At 42.8% G+C, this 23,183-nt stretch overlaps 1 protein-coding gene across 7 annotated transcripts in view; it reads right to left on the bottom strand.

Annotated features, from left to right (window-relative positions):
* The window catches only part of LOC117434010 (POU domain, class 2, transcription factor 2), a 75,638-nt gene that overhangs the window by 11,019 nt on the left and 41,436 nt on the right, over nucleotides 1–23,183 (bottom strand). For 5 of the 7 annotated variants that reach the window (XM_059008927.1, XM_059008930.1, XM_059008924.1 and 2 more), the window contains one exon: nucleotides 4,068–4,136. The exons of the other annotated variants lie outside the window; for them this stretch is intronic. In XM_059008927.1, the coding sequence (XP_058864910.1) occupies nucleotides 4,068–4,128 (61 nt within the window). In that variant the 5' untranslated portion in view covers nucleotides 4,129–4,136. The remainder of the gene's footprint in view (nucleotides 1–4,067; nucleotides 4,137–23,183) is intronic. 7 annotated transcript variants of the gene reach the window in all.

Raw genomic sequence — 23,183 nt, 5'->3', positions numbered from 1 at the left:
TTGGGTATGAGTTACGAAACCGTGCTGTCTGAGGTGCAGCTGAGGTATAGCTGAGTGCCTGTGGAAATGCTCTCCAGCTGCACCTCATCCAGACTCAGCTCAGCTCTACCAGGGGACAGGCAGTGGAAACACAGCCAGCTGCACCTCATCCAGACTCAGCTCAGCTCTACCAGGGGACAGGCAGTGGAAACACAGCCAGCTGCACCTCATCCAGACTCAGCTCAGCTCTACCAGGGAAGAGGCAGTGGAAACACAGCCAGCTGCACCTCATCCAGACTCAGCTCAGCTCTACCAGGGGACAGGCAGTGGAAACACAGCCAGCTGCACCTCATCCAGACTCAGCTCAGCTCTACCAGGGAAGAGGCAGTGGAAACACAGCCAGCTGCACCTCATCCAGACTCAGCTCAGCTCTACCAGGGGACAGGCAGTGGAAACACAGCCAGCTGCACCTCATCCAGACTCAGCTCAGCTCTACCAGGGAAGAGGCAGTGGAAACACAGCCAGCTGCACCTCATCCAGACTCAGCTCAGCTCTACCAGGGGACAGGCAGTGGAAACACAGCCAGCTGCACCTCATCCAGACTCAGCTCAGCTCTACCAGGGGACAGGCAGTGGAAACACAGCCAGCTGCACCTCATCCAGACTCAGCTCAGCTCTACCAGGGGACAGGCAGTGGAAACACAGCCAGCTGCACCTCATCCAGACTCAGCTCAGCTCTACCAGGGGACAGGCAGTGGAAACACAGCCAGCTGCATCTCATCCAGACTGAGCTTAGCTCTACCAGGGAAGAGGCAGTGGAAACACAGCCAGCTGCACCTCATCCAGACTCAGCTCAGCTCTACCAGGGAAGAGGCAGTGGAAACACAGCCAGCTGCACCTCATCCAGACTCAGCTCAGCTCTACCAGGGGACAGGCAGTGGAAACACAGCCAGCTGCATCTCATCCAGACTCAGCTCAGCTCTACCAGGGGACAGGCAGTGGAAACACAGCCAGCTGCACCTCATCCAGACTCAGCTCAGCTCTACCAGGGAAGAGGCAGTGGAAACACAGCCAGCTGCACCTCATCCAGACTCAGCTCAGCTCTACCAGGGAAGAGGCAGTGGAAATGAGGCAGAGCTAATATCTTCTTCTTCTTCTTCTTCTTCTTCTTCTTCTTCTTCTTCTTCTTCTTCTTCTTCTTCTTCCTGTTCAGATTGACTTTGTTTGTCTGTTTCTCTCACATCCTGGGGACTTTTTTAAAAAGGTTTAGCGCACCCTGTGACATTGTGTTGTTTTTCTCACAATCTTTCACGGTCAAATCACAACCAGATTGGAAGCTGAGATTCTGGAGGTGAAGTCCAGAGAGTGAAAACCTGGGGCTTTGACTTTTTAAAAGTTGGAAGTTTTGACATGTTGAATATTTTTTCAAGGTCTTTTACAGTTTGATGATTTAAAAAAAAAATGCACTTGATTCAAGCTATAAAACATGCTGAGGCCTGGGAGAGAAGTGCTAAACTTGTCCAATTAAAAGCCATCGCAGCCCCTCCTCTAGGAGCTGAGTTTGACCCCCCCCCCCGGGTTAAAGCATGCAACTGGAACTGAAGAGCAGCCCATGAGCTCATAAACAGTTTTATATTGCAAGCCATCCATAGCACTGGCAGCGTGGTAATAACTGCTGCTTCAAACTCCTGGCGGAAGAAGAACCTCATTTTTGTTGCAGCCCCCCCCCCCCCCCAAAAAAAAATAATTAAAAAAAAAACTGTAAGGTGAGAACATATCCAATTCTTTTTTGTTTACAAATTCAAACCCTGATATAGTGTGTTAAATTACAATACCTTACGTTGATTATATAGTATACCCTATTACCCTATAATATAGGAGATGTAAAATCCGAGGTCCTATTGGAAGGGACTCTGCAGCAGCAGCAGCCGTTGCTGATGATTCACAGTTCACCCCCATAGGTTCTGTGAGTCGCTTTGGATAAGAGCGTCTGCTAAATGACTCATTAATATCACACCCAGGTCTGGTCTCAGTGATAGCTGGTCTGCATTGAGTCTCTATAATACAATATACTTATTCCTACTACTACTATTAATAATAATAATAATAATAATAATAATAATAATAATAATAATAATAATAATGGAGATGATGATGATGATGATGATTTTAATGACACTGTATTGCATTGCGGTGTGGATGTGACGCGCTGTGTCGGCGCGGAGAGCTGGGGTGTGCGGGAGGGGGGAGGAGGAGGAGTGAGGCTGGAATAACAATCTGCATGGAAAGTAACGAGCAGCACTTTTGTGCCAAAGACATGCTTAACTTTGTTTAATACCGTCGGAAATAATGAGGTTGAGAGAGAGAAAGAGAGAAAAAAAAACAACAGAAAGCGTGCCGGTGATTCAGAGAGACCGAAACGTGTGAGTCGAAACCCAGCAGCGATCTTATCACCGCGGAGACGCTGCTTTCAAAAGAGTGTTGCTGAAATCATCAAACTAGACAAATATTCTGGCGCAGACCACATTATATATATATATATATATATATATATATATATATATATATATATATATATATATATATATATATATATATATATACACACACACACAGCTATTGCCGAAGTTTTGCATCACCATAATGTTAAGATTGACACATAATAATAATAATAATAATAATAATAATAATAATAATAATAATAATAATAATAATAATAATAATAATAATAATAATAAACGATATGAACACAATTTAGACTTTTTTTTATTTAACATCATGTAATCAAAGAAACTACAAAATTATATCGCAAAAGTCTACCGGAAGCCATAGTAGTGGTACAGTAGTATTTGATGTTAGATTTCGAAATGTCGCATTTTTACATTTTTTTCGTGTTTTTTTGTTTTTTGTTTTTTTTCCCATGAAGTATATGGAAAACTATAAAGCGACGTTACGTAATTCATTGTGTTAACGTAACATTATTCCAGCAGGTTTCATTCGACTTTATGAAGCAACAAGAGTTAATTATATATATATATATATATATATATATATATATATATATATATATATATATAGGGCGATGCAAAACTTTTGATCACAGTGGTAGTTATATGGAGGTTCAGCTTCACGTAGTGATATCAGAGACAGGGTCAGCTGTATATATTAACCTACACTACACACAGAATAAAAACTATTACAAGCTTCCCACAGCAATGCTGCAGTTTCCCCCATGTTTCTCCCGTGGCTATACTGAGCATTTAGCATAGTTTACCATTGTTTTCTTATTTAAACATGCTTTACCAGACCTCTCTGTGCTTTACAGTGCTTCCCTATGCTTTACTAGACCTCTCTGTGCTTTACAATGCTTCCCTATGCTTTACCAGACCTCTCTGTGCTTTACAATGCTTCCCTATGCTTTACTAGACCTCTCTGTGCTTTACAATGCTTCCCTATGCTTTACTAGACCTCTTTGTGCTTTACAATGCTTCCCTATGCTTTACTAGACCTCTCTGTGCTTTACAATGCTTCCCTATGCTTTACCAGACCTCTCTGTGCTTTACAATGCTTCCCTATGCTTTACCAGACCTCTCTGTGCTTTACAATGTTTCCCTATGCTTTACCAGACCTCTCTGTGCTTTACAATGCTTCCCTATGCTTTACCAGACCTCTCTGTGCTTTATAATGCTTCCCTATGCTTTACCAGACATTTCTATGCTTTACAATGCATCCCTGTGCTTTACCAGACCTCTCTGTGCTTTACAATGCTTCCCTATGCTTTACCATACCTCTCTGTGCTTTATAATGCTTCCCTATGCTTTACCAGACCTCTCTGTGCTTTATAATGCTTCCCTATGCTTTACCAGACGTTTCTGTGCTTTACAATGCATCCCTGTGCTTTACCAGACCTCTCTGTGCTTTACAATGCTTCCCTATGCTTTACCACACCTCTCTGTGCTTTACAATGCATCCCTGTGCTTTACCATGCTATCACTGTGCTTTATTATTACACCCCGACGTGCTTTTACTGTGGGGATCTTTTATAAGGGTCTTGATAGAGCACACTGAATAAGCCATGATTATTCCTACCCATGCTCTCTCGCTGTGAGGCATCGGATCCCAACTTCTCAATGTCCGCTGGCTTCGACATTCTTACTTCTGAAAGAGCATAGAATGAAACACAAGCACTGTTACTGTGCTGTCCTGTACACAGGGCGATGCTGGCATTGACCACACTATACAACACTAATATAAAACCCTGTACAGAACTACAGCAGCTACCCACCATGGTGTCTATATAAAGTGCTGATCTAGTGCGCTGGCATTGCCTGCTGTGTGCTGGGCAGAGCCTCGCTGTGCTGTACTGTACACAGGGCGATGCTGGCATTGACCACACTATACAACACTAATATAAAACCCTGTACAGAACTACAGCAGCTACCCACCATGGTGTCTATATAAAGTTCTAGTGCGCTGGCATTGCCTGCTGTGTGCTGGGCAGAGCCTCGCTGTGCTGTCCTGCACACAGGGCAATGCTGGCGGGACCGCACTATATAACACTAATATAAAACCCTGTACAGAACTACAGCAGCTACCCACCATGGTGTCTATAGAAAGTTCTTTTCAACGTTGACTGAGATGTTAACTGTTTTAATACTCTGATAGAAATGTTCATGGCACCGAATGATCTCTACAGAGGCAGGAATGGCTGTTTCCTCCTGCATGCGTGCGAGTGGGTGTGTGTGTGTGTGTGTGTGTGTGTGTGTGTGTGTGTGTGTGTGTGTGTGTGTGTGTGTGTGTGTGTGTGGGAGTGAGTGAGTGAGTGAGTGAGTGAGTGAGTGAGTGAGTGAGTGAGTGAGTGAGTGAGTGTGTGTGTGCGCGCGCGTGTGGGTGTGTGTAGCGGCTCCTAAATCAAAACAGATTAACCCCTTAACGGCCAGGCTGCCGCACCCAGTTCAGGAGCTCTCTGCAACCTTTTGAGCCTTGCTACTGCAAAAAGCATGCAAAGTTTAAGGTGTGGCCATGCAGAGATGATAGGGGTGTGTGTCAGTGTGTGTGTGCGTGCGTGCGTGTGTGTGTGTGTGTGTGTTTCTTTATAGCTGTACCAGTGTGACCTTACATCTGAAGAGACATGGATTTTCTTGTAACACATTCATACCAGAGGATTATTAAAAAAGTTATTCAAAAAGTGTTTTTTTTAATTGACATGGCTTATTGAACTGTTTTAATAAATCTAATTTACAGATTTATTTTTTATTTGAAATGCTGAATACCGGGGGGTCATTTATTTAATAGATATTACTTTGGAGAAACATATATATATATATATATATATATATATATATATATATATATATATATATATATATATATATATATATATATACACACACACACATATATATATGAGAAATGTGACATTTCGAAATCTTACATGAAATACTACTGTACTACTACTATGGCTTCCGGTAGACTTTTGCGATATCATTTTGTAGTTTCCTTGATTACATGATGTTAAATAAAAAAAATCTAAATTATGTTCATATAGTTTTGTTTTTTTAAATTATGTCTCAATCCTAAAATTATAGGTGATGCAAAACTTTTGGACACAGCTGTCTATATATATGTGTGTGTGTGTGTGTGTGTGTGTGTGTGTGTGTGTGTGTTTGTAAGTCACTGTGCAGCTTTCAAAGTTTCAAACTTAAACAACAGCATCAGTCTACCTGCCTGTTTCTACCATGCTCTCTGAAGAAGCTAATTATTAAAATAGTGAGTTTCCAGTTTATCTATCTATCTATCTATCTATCTATCTATCACATACGCGTGTGGGAATACATTTTCACAGATAAATCATGCTATTTGAGCTATATGTTATTTCAGTTTAAGAAGTACCATAGTTCTTTTTTATTTTTATTTTTTTTAACACAAAAAGTAAAAACGTTTAAAAGCCCAACGACACCCTCACAATACAAACAGAACCCATCAGAATTAAAACAGGGCCATTACTTTGAGATTGACTCCCAGTCTAATGCATACAGAAATAACTGTGCTGTGCATGCATACTAACTGAACCAGTGAATCCTGCCGCAGTCTAAATGCCAGGCAGCTCTCCCCAGTAGAAAAACCAACGGCTGGATGAAACATGCAAACTCTCTCGCTACGTCTGAGTGACATTCTCATCTCTGGAACTCAGAACTGTCTCAGTGTTCTAGAGAACTGGCAGCCCTCTCACTATTCCCACTTCTGGAACTCAGAACTGTCTCAGTGTTCTAGAGAACTGGCAGCCCTCTCACCATTCCCACTTCTGGAACTCAGAACGGTCTCAGTGTTCTAGAGAACTGGCAGCCCTCTCACCATTCCCACTTCTGGAACTCAGAACTGTCTCAGTGTTCTAGAGAACTGGCAGCCCTCTCACTATTCCCACTTCTGGAACTCAGAACTGTCTCAGTGTTCTAGAGAACTGGCAGCCCTCTCACTATTCCCACTTCTGGAACTCAGAACTGTCTCAGTGTTCTAGAGAACTGGCAGCCCTCTCACCATTCCCACTTCTGGAACTCAGAACTCTCTCAGAGTTCAATGGAACAGTCAGAGCTTACTGCTGCACTGCTAATTATAAATAATTATTTTGATTGATTTTCAATACATAGCGTTGCATCCAATATGAAACCAATAACAACAATGAATTCACCAAAGACTTCATAAGAATGCTGTATGTAAATACATATACGAAACCCCCCTCCCCCTCCCAATACACCCATATAAGAAAGCATGTCTTAATGTAACAGACTTAAACTATCACCCTTCAACCAGATTGAATCATTTAAACCCTGTGTGTACATCCAAATAAACCCTTTTCATGTTCTTTTCATTTCCGTACATCTGAGACTTGTGGAGCTTCTCCTTTCTTTGAATTGTTTTTCCTTGAATGGAGATTTTTACAAACAAGTCAGAGGTGTCAGCATGGGAGCTAAGCTGGGCCCTCACCTGCCATCCTTTTTATAGGAGGGATTGAAAATAAAGTTTTTCAAGAGTGCAGAGGAAATACACCAGTCGTATATATCTTGGATACACTGATGACAGATTCAGGCATCTCAATTAACACTGATGAAGAATGAAATGATGTAATTGTTCCATCCGGCTCTGAAGTACACACGGACCATCTCCAAAAAGATAATCATGTTTAGACCTCGCCATCGCTGCTTCTAATTCGACCAGCAACACCACCATCTTCCACAAAGAAGCAGACTCTCAGTCATACCTGAGATATGACTCTTCACACTTGCAGTGATGATAGAGATTTTTCAAACACAGCAAATGAAATGTGTGCATTTTTCAGACTGTGGTTTTCCAGACACAACCATTAGAGAGGCTCAGTTACGTGAATCTACAATAAACAGAAAGGGTGCTTTGTACAAAAGCATCACTCTAATAATAGTATCCCACTAGTTCTTACCTGGAGTCCTGTGACCAAAAAAAAAAATACAACAAATCATACAAAGAAATGTTAATATTCTCGAACAAGATCCCTCTACAGCTCCTATTTTCAATAATCCACCATTGCTGTCTTACACAAGAGACAAACATCTCAGACAATATTTAGTCCGTAGCAACATGCGACCCAGCTGTGACAATCTTAAAGGCTCATTTCCACGCAACAGGTCGCTCTGTTGCTGCTTGTAAATACATCCACAACAGCACAGTAATCAAAGGAGTGAAATCTTCTTTTGCTATTCATGAGGCTTTTACTTGCAGCAGTAAAGGAGTCGCATACGGCACTGGTTGTGTGACGTGTAACACACTGGACATCGGAGAAACACTCCATCCAGCTGAAGAAGGACTTGCAGTCAGAAAAGTCCTGATACCAATTCTTCACATTTTTGTGAACCTGCATTAACTTTTTCTTTTTGATTTTGCACCTTTTGGTACACAGCAGTCTTCCTTTTTCAAATTATATATATATATATATATATATATATATATATATATATATATATATATATATATATACACACACACACACACACACATACACACACAGTTGTAGTCAATTTCTAGAAATTTCTCGAAAAAAAAGAGTTTTAGGAAAAATCTTTTGTAACAAAATATATATATTTTTTTGTCGATGAGGAAAAAAATTACAAGAAATAGATGTCTACAATTATTTATTTCAGCCTTTTTTTTTTTTTGCAAAACTCCAAAAATGCTAATTCAAAAGTACTCACACCCTAGAAATGTCAATATGATAATGCAGAACCTAATTCTAGAAAAGTCTAGAAAATGCTGATTGTAGGTGAACGTTCTTAGACAATATAAAAGGGTTAGGCATAAGATGATTTCTGTCATTACCAATAAGTCAATATGGAAAAAAGGAAAGAGCTATCTGACTACCTTAAGCAGAACATGATTTATTGTCATAAAGCTGGAGAATGATACAAGAAGATTTCCAAGCATTTGAGCATCCCAATTTCAAGTATTGTTTCTATTATCAAGAAGTACAAGACTCATGGTACTGTCACAACGCTCCCTCGGTCTGGAAGAAAGAAGGTTCTTTCACCAAGAACAAGTAGAAGAATTGTGAGGAAGGTTAATAACAATCCGAGATTGACTGCCAAAGATATTCAAAGTGAATTGGCTGCAAGTGGGACTGGGGTTTCCATTTCAACCATAGGTCAAGTATTGCATGGTGAAGGTCTCTATGGTCGCAGGCCAAGGAAAAAGCCACTCTTAGGAAAACGTCACAAGGACAATAGCTTAAGGTTTGCAAAATGGCATTTGAATGATGGATACGAGTTCTTGTGAAAGGTTTTGTGGAGTGACGAAACAAAAATCGAGCTATTTGGTCACGCTGATAGTCCTTACGTTTGGAGAAAGTCTGGTGAGGCGTACAAAGAAAAGAACACCATTCTTAATGTCAAGCATGGAGGTAGTAATATCCTTCTATGGGCTGTTTTTTCTCCAGTGGCACCGGAAATTTAGTTCCAATACATGGTAAAATGGATTCCATAGCAGACCAAAAGATACTGGCCAATCATCTGAAACCCTCCACTACAAAACTTGGTTTAAAGCACAACTGGACGTTCCAACACTACAATGATCCAAAGCACACATCAAAATCTACTTCAGAATGGTTAAAGAAGAATAGAATCAAGGTTCTCGAATGGCCTAGTCAAAGTCCTGATCTAAATCCGATTGAGAATCTTTGGTATGAGTTGATAAAGGCTGTGCACAAGAGAAGTCCTCGGAATTTGAATGAACTGGAACAATTTTGCATTGAAGAATGATCAAAAATCACTAAAGAATCATGCCAAAAGCTCACTGACAAATATCCTAATCGTTTAAAAGAGGTTATTATTGCTAAAGGTGCCGCACCTAGCTATTGATTTCATTTTCCTTATACAAATATGAATATACAGAATCTAAAAACAGCAAACAGCATGACATCTATATCCAAGTGAGTCTGGATGCCAAAGGATACAAAGCAATCACAGGAAGAAAACAGTTCTTTGCATAGAACTGATTGATAAAGAGAAAATCACAGTATTACAAAACAAGACTGAAAAGAGCTACCAGATTAAAGGTTCTTGCCAAGGTGAAAAACTGGTCTAGTGCATTAACATTAACCCACTGCACCACCTAGCCCTCCAGATCGGAGCCCAGGCCTCCAGAGGAAGGTTCAGATATATAAATATATATATATATATATATATTTAAGCATGCAACAAGCAGATTGGCAACTTTATACGGCAGTATTTTCATTTCATTGTAATAAAAAAAATACCACAACATCAAATCTGTGTTGTATTTTGTTACCTGTCAAAATCTGTGGACATCGGTCCTTTTCTCCCCTTCTAAAGAGAACCCCGCGGTTACAAGTCACACACCCCAACAGCAGAGATCTCTGAACACATCAACGATTCAAATAAAGCGAAACTGTGACTTTGGGAACTCTCTCTCTCTCTCTCATGTGAATCCACGAGAGTTGAGCATCATTAATTAAAAAAAAAAAAAAAATACATTAAAATGAAATTATAATTCCAAGCTGTACACTGCAGCAGAGTTCTCTCGCCGAGGTCTTGTTTGTTCTCGTTCTGTGTTGAAGGAGTGAGAGCGCCCCACTCTCACACACTCATACTCACACTCACGCTCACTAAAGGCCGATAACGAAAACTAGTTGAATTTTCCTGCTGGCTGATTTGCATATTTTCAGTGAGTCACTCACAGTCATACAGTTGCTAGCTCTGGGCTTTTTTTATTTATTTATTTTAAGCGCTTAAATCTATTGTCCTTTCACTTAAACACTTTAATCTGAACATATGAAAGTGTTAACATTAACCCACTTTGCCTCCAGAGGAAGGTGAAAGGCTGGTCTAGTGCATAAGTGTGACTGTGTGTTTATATACAGGGATAGAAATAAGACAGCGGTTTGCTCCATTCCTGGTTTCGCTACGAGTTTAATAAGACACACCTGAGCTTGCTACCTATACACTGGGGCTGATCGAGCTCATAGTAAAACCCAGGGATAGGTGAAAGCGCTGTGCAATAGGAGTCTTACAGCATGTCCAGCCCTGGTTTAAACTCCTGCTGAACTCCTTTTTAACAACAGCAGAAGCAGCTCCTGATACTGTCAATAATAAACGCTGCGTATTTCCCCTCTTTTTCACCGTTGCTGAATCTCACTCAGAGAGAGTTTTCAGTTTTAGTTGAGGAGCTATTCTTGGGTGCCGCCCCCGGTTCTGAACCCTGATCTGTTCAGCGCCAGTCAGATCTATCCCTAACGCGCTATTTATAGCCAGGAGGCTCCGGCAAGGCAAACCAGCGACACGTGCTGTTTCTCTGCTCCACCACTCACCGTACAACTAAAAACTACAAATACAGCCTCATAATGGCAGGAATAAGCGCACGGTACCCAACGGGTTAAAAACAGCTGTATGAAAATGCAGAGCTCATCAGATTCTACCAGAAGGCCGGCAGCGAGCGATCAGAGCCTGGTGAAGAGAGGTGCAAAATCAAGGCGGTGGAGCGTGACAGACAGACACACACACACACAGACAGACAGACAGACAGGCACACAGACAGGCAGACAGACAGGCACACAGACAGGCAGACAGACAGACACACAGACAGGCAGGCAGACAGACACACAGACAGGCAGGCAGACAGACAAACAGACAGACAGACAGGCAGGCAGGCAGGCAGGCAGACACACACCCTTTCTTTAGGGTTGTCATTCAAAAAGTGGATCCTTATGCGCTGCTTGCGTCTGTCTGCCGTCTGTCAGTCTGTCTGTCTGTCACACTCTAAACTGCCTTAAGCAGTTCAGTCTCCATGACTCAATCCTGCCCTGGGCTGGAGGGAGCACCCTTTCTCTCAGGGGATGGGGAGGGATGGAGCAGTTCAGTCTCCGTGCCTCAGTGTGTCAGTGCCTGACCTCAGTACCAGTTGCATGGGGGACCTGTTTGGGCGTCGCACTCCTTTGTGGCTGGGTGACTCATGATGACATCACTACCCCCCCCCCCCCCCCCCCACACCACCTCTCTCCCCATCCGCCCGCTGTCGCCCGCTCAGCGGCCTTCCTGTTTAAACTCACTTCCTGTTTGAACCATGAAAAACTGCCAGGGCAGCCCCCAGCGGAAAAACGAGGCGAAAAATCAGAGAAAGGAAAACAACTAGAGAGAGAGAGAGAGAGAGAGAGAGAGAGAGAGAGAGAGAGAGAGAGAGAGAGCAAGAGAGCGAGAGAGAGAGAGAGAGAGGGAGGGGGGGTTGCAGGTGTCAGATATAATTATCAGCATGTCATGTTTTGGTTTTACTGAAAAGGAAACAAGCTGTTTTTTGGGGGTTTTATTTTGCTGAGTATTTTAAAATGCAAAACCAATCTCTCATTTGCTTATCTTTTTGGGCCACAGACTAACTCTGCATCTCAAAGCTGAAAAGTTACGAGACAGAGAGAGATGTATTATGTGAAAAAACGTGTGATCTGCATTCACTAATCCTTATAAAAGTTTACCACACTAAAAAGCACAGCAAAGTGTAATAAAGCACAGTGAAAGCATGGTAAAGCATAGGGAAGCACAGAGAGGTATGGTAAAGCATAGGGAAGCATTGTAAAGCACAGAGAGGTCTGGTAAAGCATAGGGAAGCATTGTAAAGCACAGAGAGGTCTGGTAAAGCATAGGGAAGCATTGTAAAGCACAGAGAGGTGTGGTAAAGCATAGGGAAGCATTGTAAAGCACAGAGAAGTCTGGTAAAGCATAGGGAAGCATTGTAAAGCACAGAGAGGTCTGGTAAAGCATAGGGAAGCATTGTAAAGCACAGAGAAGTGTGGTAAAACATATTTAAAAAAGCACTAGTCAATCTATGGTAAATGCACATTATAACAATAACGATAATTCACACCTGCCACAGTGAGAAGAACAGAAACTCTTCCAATACTTTAATCACAGCAGATTCAGCACACAGCAGCACGCTTGAATCTAGAGGCAGTGCTGGAATGTTTGAATGTCCAGCAGGTGGCAGCAGAGCTCTGATAGCAATGGGAGAGACACAGTCAGGTTTAACTGGAATTTGTGTGTCTTGTTCTTTTGTCGAGGACTGTAAGTTTGCTAGTTTTAAAATATCTGAGCTGCCAGTTTCATTTCCTCTTAAGATTTCCCTCTGTCTGGGGGGAGAAGACAAGCCACGCACTTACTGACAATTTAAGATAAAAATACCCCCTGGTGTGAAACACACACTCACACACACTCACACACACTCATACACACACACACACACTTGCACATTCACTAACACTCTCTCACACACACACACACACACACACTTGCACACTATATAACACTACAGCAGCTACCCAGCATGGTGTTTATATAAAGGCGAGAAAGACAGAAACAAGGAAAGAAAGAAAATAAGAAAGATAGAAAGACAGAGAGATAGAGAGAGAGAGCAAGAGAGAGAGCGAGAGAGAGAGAGGAGCAGTAATTCGTGTTGGTGAGCAGGCAGGCAGCATGCTCCTGTGACTGTCTGACTAACTGATCTTTACAGTTCAGCGCTCCCAGCTACACACACCACTAGCCAGCTATGAACCTGAGATCTCACTTCCCCTGCATTCTGCAGCAACACAAGCCAGACAGGCAGCGCGCTGCAACACAGCTTACAACTAATGAGCTAAACAACAGCCTTCCACCTTCCTCTGGAGGGCTGGGTTCCAATCTGGGGGGCTAGGTGGCGCTAGCGGGTTCATGTTAATGCACTAGACCAGCCTTTCACCTTCCTCTGGAGGCCTGGGTTCCAATCCGGGGGGCTAGGTGGCGCTAGTGGGTTAATGTTACTATATTAGACTTATTAATAATAATAATAATAATAATAATAATAATAATAATAATACAACTGCATTTGTGTAAAATAATAAAATGATATGTAGCTAATTCAAAAGAAGCTCTATTAAAATGAATGATCTAGTTAGGGTGCAGGGCTGCAGTGGTTACAGACCCTGCTCTCTGAGTTTAACACCTCAACACTGTGTGACACACACTCCAACCACAGCATACAGTACAACTTTTCAGGCCTGGCTGCTGCATTACTACTGGCTTTTATAGTGTCTTCCTCTGTGCTGACATTGCCTGTGTTCTGGGCAGAGCCTCGCTGTGCTGTACTGCACACAGGGCAATGCTGGCTTTGACCACACTATATAACACTAATATAAAACCCTGTACAGAACTACAGCAGCTACCCACCATGGTGTCTATATAAAGTGCTGATCTAGTGCACTGGCATTGCCTGCTGTGTGCTGGGCAGAGCCTCGCTGTGCTGTACTGCACACAGGGCAATGCTGGCGGGACCGCACTATATAACACTAATATAAAACCCTGTACAGAACTACAGCAGCTACCCACCATGGTGTCTATATAAAGTGCTGATCTAGTGCGCTGGCATTGCCTGCTGTGTGCTGGGCAGAGCCTCGCTGTGCTGTACTGCACACAGGGCAATGCTGGCGGGACCGCACTATATAACACTAATATAAAACCCTGTACAGAACTACAGCAGCTACCCACCATGGTATCTATATAAACACATGGGGGGGGGGAGTTAATATTTAGATAAATACAGAAACAATGGATACATTTTCAGATTGATTTCTTGATTAATCGGTAAGTGAAGATTTGAAAGCGTTTCACCTACCTGGGATCCAGCGGTTTGAGTGAACCATCATTCTCTCTCTCTGTCTCTCTGTCTGTCTCTCAGGCTCAAGACTTCACACTGCTACTCTATAGCAGCCGCTGAGGGATACAGCTAATCACTTTCTACCCTCTCTCTCTCTCCACCCTCCTCCCTCCCTCTCTCCGCCCACCTTCCTTTACTTCTCCACTCCCCCTCTCTAGAGGCGGATGTGACCGATAGACCAAGAGACAGAAAGAGAGAGAGAGAGAGAGAGGGAGGGGAACGGAGGAGAGAAAGACAGAGGGAAGGAAAGCTAACCTCAGTGGAGAAGTGCATGGCCCCCACAGGAAACTTTCACTCACTCCCTCATTCCCTTGCTCGAGTACAGTCTTCATAACAGAAACACAGAAAAAATACATTGTTTTTATTTTTTAACTAGCTTATTGAACTGCTCGTATCAGTTACAACTGCCAAGTAATAAAACAAACTAATTGCTAATTGAGGCATGCACCAGCTAATTCAATACAGTCTAGTACAGAGAACTCAGTGCTGTACTGGGGATCTGAGAGCCAGCTAATTCAATACAGTCTAGTACAGAGAACTCAGTGCTGTACTGGGGATCTGAGAGCCAGCTAATTCAATACAGTCTAGTACAGAGAACTCAGTGCTGTACTGGGGATCTGAGAGCCAGCTAATTCAATACAGTCTAGTACAGAGAACTCAGTGCTGTACTGGGGATCTGAGAGCCAGCTACAGCTAATTCAATACAGTCTAGTACAGAGAACTCAGTGCTGTACTGGGGATCTGAGAGCCAGCTAATTCAATACAGTCTAGTATAGAGAACTCAGTGCTGTACTGGGGATCTGAGAGCCAGCTAATTCAATACAGTCTAGTGTAGAGAACTCAGTGCTGTACTGGGGATCTGAGAGCCAGCTAATTCAATACAGTCTAGTACAGAGAACTCAGTGCTGTACTGGGGATCTGAGAGCCAGCTAATTCAATACAGTCTAGTACAGAGAACTCAGTGCTGTACTGGGGATCTGAGAGCCAGCTAATTCAATACAGTCTAGTACAGAGAACTCAGTGCTGTACTGGGGATCTGAGAGCCAGCTAATTCAATACAGTCTAGTATAGAGAACTCAGTGCTGTACTGGGGATCTGAGAGCCAGCTAATTCAATACAGTCTAGTGTAGAGAACTCAGTGCTGTACTGGGGATCTGAGAGCCAGCTAATTCAATACAGTCTAGTACAGAGAACTCAGTGCTGTACTGGGGATCTGAGAGCCAGCGAATTCAATACAGTCTAGTATAGAGAACTCAGTGCTGTGGGTCTGAGAGCCAGCTAATTCAATACAGTCCAGTACAGAGAACTCAGTGCTGTACTGGGGATCTGAGAGCCAGCTACAGCTAATTCAATACAGTCTAGTATAGAGAACTCAGTGCTGTACTGGAGATCTGAGAGCCAGCTAATTCAATATAGTCTAGTATAGAGAACGCAGTGCTGTGGATCTGAGAGCCAGCGAATTCAATACAGTCTAGTGTAGAGAACTCAGTGCTGTACTGGGGATCTGAGAGCCAGCTAATTCAATACAGTCTAGTACAGAGAACTCAGTGCTGTACTGGGGATCTGAGAGCCAGCTAATTCAATACAGTCTAGTACAGAGAACTCAGTGCTGTGGATCTGAGAGCCAGCTAATTCAATACAGTCTAGTACAGAGAACTCAGTGCTGTACTGGGGATCTGAGAGCCAGCTAATTCAATACAGTCTAGTACAGAGAACTCAGTGCTGTACTGGGGATCTGAGAGCCAGCGAATTCAATACAGTCTAGTGCAGAGAACTCTGTGCTGTACTGGGGATCTGAGAAACAACTAATTCAACACAGTCTAGTACAGAGAACTCAGTGCTGTACTGGGGATCTGAGAAACAGCTAATTCAACACAGTCTAGTACAGAGAACTCAGTGCTGTACTGGGGATCTGAGAGCCAGCTACAGCTAATTCAACACAGTCTAGTACAGAGAACTCAGTGCTGTACTGGGGATCTGAGAGCCAGCTACAGCTAATTCAATACAGTCTAATACAGAGAACTCAGTGCTGTACTGGGGATCTGAGAGCCAGCTAATTCAATACAGTCTAGTGTAGAGAACTCAGTGCTGTACTGTGGATCTGAGAGCCAGCTAATTCAATACAGTCTAGTACAGAGAACTCAGTGCTGTACTGGGGATCTGAGAGCCAGCTAATTCAATACAGTCTGGTACAGAGAACTCAGTGCTGTACTGGGGATCTGAGAGCCAGCTACAGCTAATTCAATACAGTTTAGTATAGAGAACTCAGTGCTGTACTGGAGATCTGAGAGCCAGCTAATTCAATACAGTCTGGTACAGAGAACTCAGTGCTGTACTGGGGATCTGAGAGCCAGCTACAGCTAATTCAATACAGTCTAATACAGAGAACTCAGTGCTGTACTGGGGATCTGAGAGTCAGCTAATTCAATACAGTCTAGTACAGAGAACTCAGTGCTGTACTGGGGATCTGAGAGCCAGCTACAGCTAATTCAATACAGTTTAGTATAGAGAACTCAGTGCTGTACTGGAGATCTGAGAGCCAGCGAATTCAATACAGTCTAGTATAGAGAACTCTGTGCTGTACTTGGGATCTGAGAGCCAGCTAATTCAATACAGTCTAGTACAGAGAACTCAGTGCTGTACTGGCGATCTGAGAGCCAGCTACAGCTAATTCAATACAGTTTAGTATAGAGAACTCAGTGCTGTACTGGGGATCTGAGAGCCAGCTACAGCTAATTCAATACAGTCTAGTCTATAGAGCTTACCACTAATTGTATAGCAGATTAGGGAATGGCGTTCTCTTGTAAGACTCAGTATGCGTGGCTAACAGGCAGAAAACAAATCCTTTCTTTTTTTCTTCCTTTTTGTAGGTGAGCTCTGCAATGCCTCGGGCTACAGAGCACTCCATGTTTTTTTTAATCCGTGGATTAGATTGGAGAACTCCTTATCACCCGCACAAGAGCTGGTTTAAAATCTTCAAAACGTTGCGATTTTTAATGTGATCATTCCGAGATATATATTTAACGAAGCCCTGTAACAAGCATGTAAGTGAGGGACTGGGTTAAATTACCAGCCTTCCACCTTCCTCTGGGGCCTGGGTTCCAATCTGGGGAGCTAGGTGACACTAGCGGGTTCATGTTAATGCACTAGACCAGCCTTTCACCTTCCTCTGGAGGCCTGGGTTCCAATCTGAGGGGCTAGGTGGCGCTAGCGGGTTCATGTTAATGCACTAGACCAGCCTTTCACCTTCCTCTGGAGGCCTGGGTTCCAATCTGAGGGGCTAGGTGGCGCTAGCGGGTTCATGTTAATGCACTAGACCAGCCTTTCACCTTCCTCTGGAGGCCTGGGTTCCAATCTGAGGGGCTAGGTGGCGCTAGCGGGTTCATGTTAATGCACTAGACCAGCCTTTCACCTTCCTCTGGAGGCCTGGGTTCCAATCTGGGGGGCTAGGTGGTGCTAGCGGGTTAATGTTAGAGTAGACTAAAGTAGACTATTCTTTCCTACTTTCTCTCTCTCTCTCTCTCTCTCTCTGCTTCCCTAAATAACCCCGAACCTCCTGAAATAACTGCGGACTGAGCAGGGGCTGCCCTGCCACAGGCATTACAGGAACCACAGCACATCTAAAAATAGATATTCCACACTGAAACATACACACACACTCACACACACTCACACAATACAGACACACAATACAGACACACACAATACACGGACACACACACACACAATACAGACACACACTGACACACACACACACAATACAGACACACACTGACACACACAATACAGACACACACTAACACATACACACACTGACACACACACAAAATGCACACACACACACAATACACACACTGACACACGCACACATAATACACACACAATACACACACACAATACAGACACACAGACACACACACACAATACAGACTCACACTGACACACACACACACTAACACATACGCACACACTGACACATACACACAAAATGCACACACACACTGACACACACACAATACACACACTGACACACGCACACATAATACACACAATACACACACACAGGCAATACACACACACACACACACACACACAATACAGACACACTGACACACACACACAATATAGACACATTGACACACACACACACATACACATAATACAGACACTCTGACATACACTAAGACAATTTTCTTTTTTTGCTTTTAATGACTCCTACAGAGCTCACCGATACAGCTCTGTAATCTCGAACTTGGCTTGCAATACTGAGTAAGGTCCAGGAGAGGGCACCCTTGCCCCACTTGTGTCCTTGACTGCTCTCCTCTCCTCTCCTCTGCTCTCCTCTCCTAATGCTTTGTGTCTGAGAGGCTGGACACACACACACACACACACACACACACACACACACACACACACACACACACACAAAGAGAAAGCCCACAGAACAAAGGAAATCCGACAATGGTGTGCTGCTTGGGACCACGCTGTGCACAGGACCCCAGCACGCGCCGACACAAATTAAACAAAGCGGCCGAACAAAAACCCAGCCCTGCCCTTATCAAAGCTTCCCAGAGTCAGAGTGAAGCGAGGCGTGATAACAAATCACAGATTAAAGCAAAGCATAGGGAAGCATTGTAAAGCACAGAGAGGTATGGTAAAGCATAGGGAAGCATTGTAAAGCACAGAGAGGTCTGGTAAAGCATAGGGAAGCATTGTAAAGCACAGAGAGGTCTGGTAAAGCATAGGGAAGCATTGTAAAGCACAGAGAGGTCTGGTAAAGCATAGGGAAGCATTGTAAAGCACAGAGAGGTCTGGTAAAGCATAGGGAAGCATTGTAAAGCACAGAGAGGTCTGGTAAAGCATAGGGAAGCATTGTAAAGCACAGAGAGGTCTGGTAAAGCATAGGGAAGCATTGTAAAGCACAGAGAGGTGTGGTAAAGCATAGGGAAGCATTGTAAAGCACAGAGAGGTCTGGTAAAGCATAGGGAAGCATTGTAAAGCACAGAGAGGTCTGGTAAAGCATAGGGAAGCATTGGAAAGCACAGGGAGGTCTGGTAAAGCATAGGGAAGCATTGTAAAGCACAGAGAGGTCTGGTAAAGCATAGGGAAGCATTGTAAAGCACAGAGGGGTCTGGTAAAGCATAGGGAAGCATTGTAAAGCACAGAGGGGTCTGGTAAAGCATAGGGAAGCATTGTAAAGCACAGAGAGGTCTGGTAAAGCATAGGGAAGCATTGTAAAGCACAGAGGGGTCTGGTAAAGCATAGGGAAGCATTGTAAAGCACAGAGAGGTCTGGTAAAGCATAGGGAAGCATTGTAAAGCACAGAGAGGTATTGTAAAGCATAGGGAAGCATTGTAAAGCACAGAGAGGTCTGGTAAAGCATAGGGAAGCATTGTAAAGCACAGAGAGGTCTGGTAAAGCATAGGGAAGCATTGTAAAGCACAGAGAGGTATTGTAAAGCATAGGGAAGCATTGTAAAGCACAGAGAGGTCTGGTAAAGCATAGGGAAGCATTGTAAAGCACAGAGGGGTCTGGTAAAGCATAGGGAAGCATTGTAAAGCACAGAGAGGTATGGTAAAGCATAGGGAAGCATTGTAAAGCACAGAGAGGAGTGGTAAAGCATAGGGAAGCATTGTAAAGCACAGAGAGGTGTGGTAAAGCATAGGGAAGCATTGTAAAGCACAGAGAGGAATGGTAAAGCATAGGTTAGTATTGTAAAGTCCAGAGAGGAATGGTATGGTATACACATTGTATATAACCATGGGAAATGACTGTAGATTAACGCGGCCATTTTTTTTATCAGGGTTAAAGCACATGTCCTATCTGATTTATTACAACAAACTGTATGAATATATTACTGTAACAATAAAGATATCATATTCTCCAGCAGTCCCCATACATACCGGTGTATGGACAAATGTGTGCAGTGTGATATACAGAGGGATTGATTTCCTGATTCGCTCAAGTCATGTGACAGTGTGTGATCCTAATTTAGAAGTTGGATTTGCATGTGCTCAAGTGCTCTTAACTAATATACTGTCGTTTAGAATCACTTTGTGTGTCGTTTTTCTGTGTCCGTCGTCACAACCTGGGGGCTTGTCACATCTTCTCTATGAGCACAGCTGGTACACCACAGTGTAACCATTAACCTGCGTCCCCACCCCCCCAACACTCTGCCCCCTAGTGAAATGTATGAAATACACCAGTACGAAATTCAACAGAACAAATCTTCATCTAATGCAACATGTGGCTTAGTTTCCATATAGAATAATGTTTGTATCTTTTGAAAACACACCACGCTATAATACTACTACTACTACTACTACTGACTGCTTGTAATTATTATTATTATTATTATTATTATTATTATTATGATGAAGAAGAAGAAGAAGAAGAAGAAGAAGAAGAAGAAGAAGAAGAAGAAGAAGAAGAAGAAGAAGAAGAAGGCATAATAAGGCTGCAATTCCTTCAAGGTGTTCTGGTGACACATAAACCCACAAGATCTTTCATAGACTGAGAGAGAAAATGCAATTTAAAAGATAGATTATAGGTTTACAATCCTCAGTTCTTCAGTTTTCTCCCCCTCTCCCCCCCATCCCCCTTACATCTGTCTCAGAATCATCATTTTCTTTGTAATCTATATTTGATGAGATGCCTGTAGGATATTTTTTTGGGGGGGTGGGGTAGGAGGGAGACTCATGCCAGACTAGAAGAATAGCGCGGGGGAGAGACAGACAGACAGACAGACAGACAGACAGTGAGATGCCCTGTAGTAAATACTAACGAGACTCTAATGTCACGACACAATACACATCACAATATGCAGGCCGCGATAAGATAGGCATCACGATACATGTGACAGTCCAGTGCTATATATTATATAGAGAAATTTCAGAGGGCTGGATCACATCAATATCAGGGTCTGCTATATATTATAGAGAAATTTCAGAGGGCTGTATCTCATCAATATCAGGGTCTGCTATATATTATAGAGAAATTTCAGAGGGCTGTATCGCATCAATATCAGGGTCTGCTATATATTATAGAGAAATTTCAGAGGGCTGTATCGCATCAATATCAGGGTCTGCTATATATTATAGAGAAATTTCAGAGGGCTGTATCGCATCAATATCAGGGTCTGCTATATATTATATAGAGAAATTTCAGAGGGCTGTATCTCATCAATATCAGGGTCTAGTGCTGTATATTATAAAGACATTTCAGAGGGCTGTATCACATCAATATCAGGGTCTAGTGCTATATATTATAAAGACATTTCAGAGGGCTGTATCACATCAATATCAGGGTCTGCTGTATATTATAAAGACATTTCAGAGGGCTGTATCGCATCAATATCAGGGTCTGCTGTATATTATAAAGACATTTCAGAGGGCTGTATTTCATCAATATCAGGGACTAGTGCTATATATTATAAAGACATTTCAGAGGGCTGTATCTCATCAATATCAGGGTCCACTATATATTATAAAGACATTTCAGAGGGCTGTATCTCATCAATATCAGGGTCCACTATATATTATAAAGACATTTCAGATAACTGTATTGCATCAATATCAGGGTCCACTATATATTATAAAGACATTTCAGAGGGCTGTATCTCATCAATATCAGGGTCCACTATATATTATAAAGACATTTCAGATAACTGTATTGCATCAATATCAGGGTCTAGTGCTATATATTATAAAGACATTTCAGAGGGCTGGATCTCATCAATATCAGGGTCTAGTGCTATATATTATAAAGACATTTCAGAGGGCTGTATTGCATCAATATCAGGGTCCACTATATATTATAAATATGTATTACCCCACTCTGTACCACTCTACAAGACAAGACCTCTCGATACTGTTGCCCTGACAACGACACCGTCCGCCAATCAGAGAGTGCGGCTGGTCAGTGATGGAGTAACACCGTTTCTCCTGACCTCCCTCCCTCCCTCCCTCCCTCCTTCTTTTTTTATTTTCATAAGGTCGCTGAGAGATTGCAGTGTCCAAGTACTGAAGCCATGGCAACCTCTATATGTGGGGTGGGGGGGGGGGTTATTATTTTTGAATTGTGTTTCTCAAGAGACTGAGAAGAAGGAGTGAAAGAAAAGAAGGAAGAGAGAAAGAAACTGCCGCCACTATTAATACCAGCAGAAAAATACATAAATAATAATACTGATAATAACATTAATAATATTGCCAATTAGTAACAAATACAAAAAATAACTTAATGGATTCAATGACAAGCGTGTAAGTCTTTAATTGAAGACACTGAGAACGGCTTCTGTTTAAAACGTCTGCCATGGAATTAGGTTTCTTTCAGCATTTATGTGCAAAAAGAGGAGAGAGCAGTGTGTGTGTGTCAATGTGTGTGTGTGTCAGTGTGTGTGTCAGTGTGTGTCAGTGTGTGTGTGTGGATAGGGAGCGCAGTGTTTAGTGTGTGTTGTGTTGTTCACAGTGGTAATTAAAGGAGACTCAGTGTGTGTCTGTGCAATGCTCCCGGGAGTCTGTGGTTATTGTATCTGACAAGCCGCCTCCATTTCCACACTCATATTTCTCCGTGGATCAATACTTTTGACTCCCTACAAGACAATAATCGCTTGTACGCTTGCCGCGAGTCGATCAAATACATTATTAGAGCGCGGTCCCAGGGGGCAGGCCTGGAGAGAGAGAGAGAGAGAGAGAGAGAGAGAGAGAGAGAGAGAGAGAGAAGTGAGAAGGAGGAAAGTATAGGGAGAGGGGAAAGGGGAAGGAAGAGGAGGAGAGAGAGAGAGAGAGAGAGAGAGAGAGACATGATCTTCACTGTGCTTTACTACACTGTGCTGTGCTTTTACCAGGGGGGATACCACAGCAACACACTTTGAGAAGGCTGCTGGTTCATTACCTTGTTGGTTCATTATCACTACACACACGCACACACACTCAGCTGATGAAGGCGTTTGTCGGTGTGACTCACTTTGTCCCTGTGTTGTAATGAATCACA

Source organism: Acipenser ruthenus, chromosome 38, assembly GCF_902713425.1.
Source record: "Acipenser ruthenus chromosome 38, fAciRut3.2 maternal haplotype, whole genome shotgun sequence".
Taxonomy (NCBI): Eukaryota; Metazoa; Chordata; class Actinopteri; order Acipenseriformes; family Acipenseridae; genus Acipenser; species Acipenser ruthenus.
The sequence above is the reverse complement of the archived record's forward strand: the minus strand, read 5'-3'. Positions and strand labels throughout refer to the sequence as shown.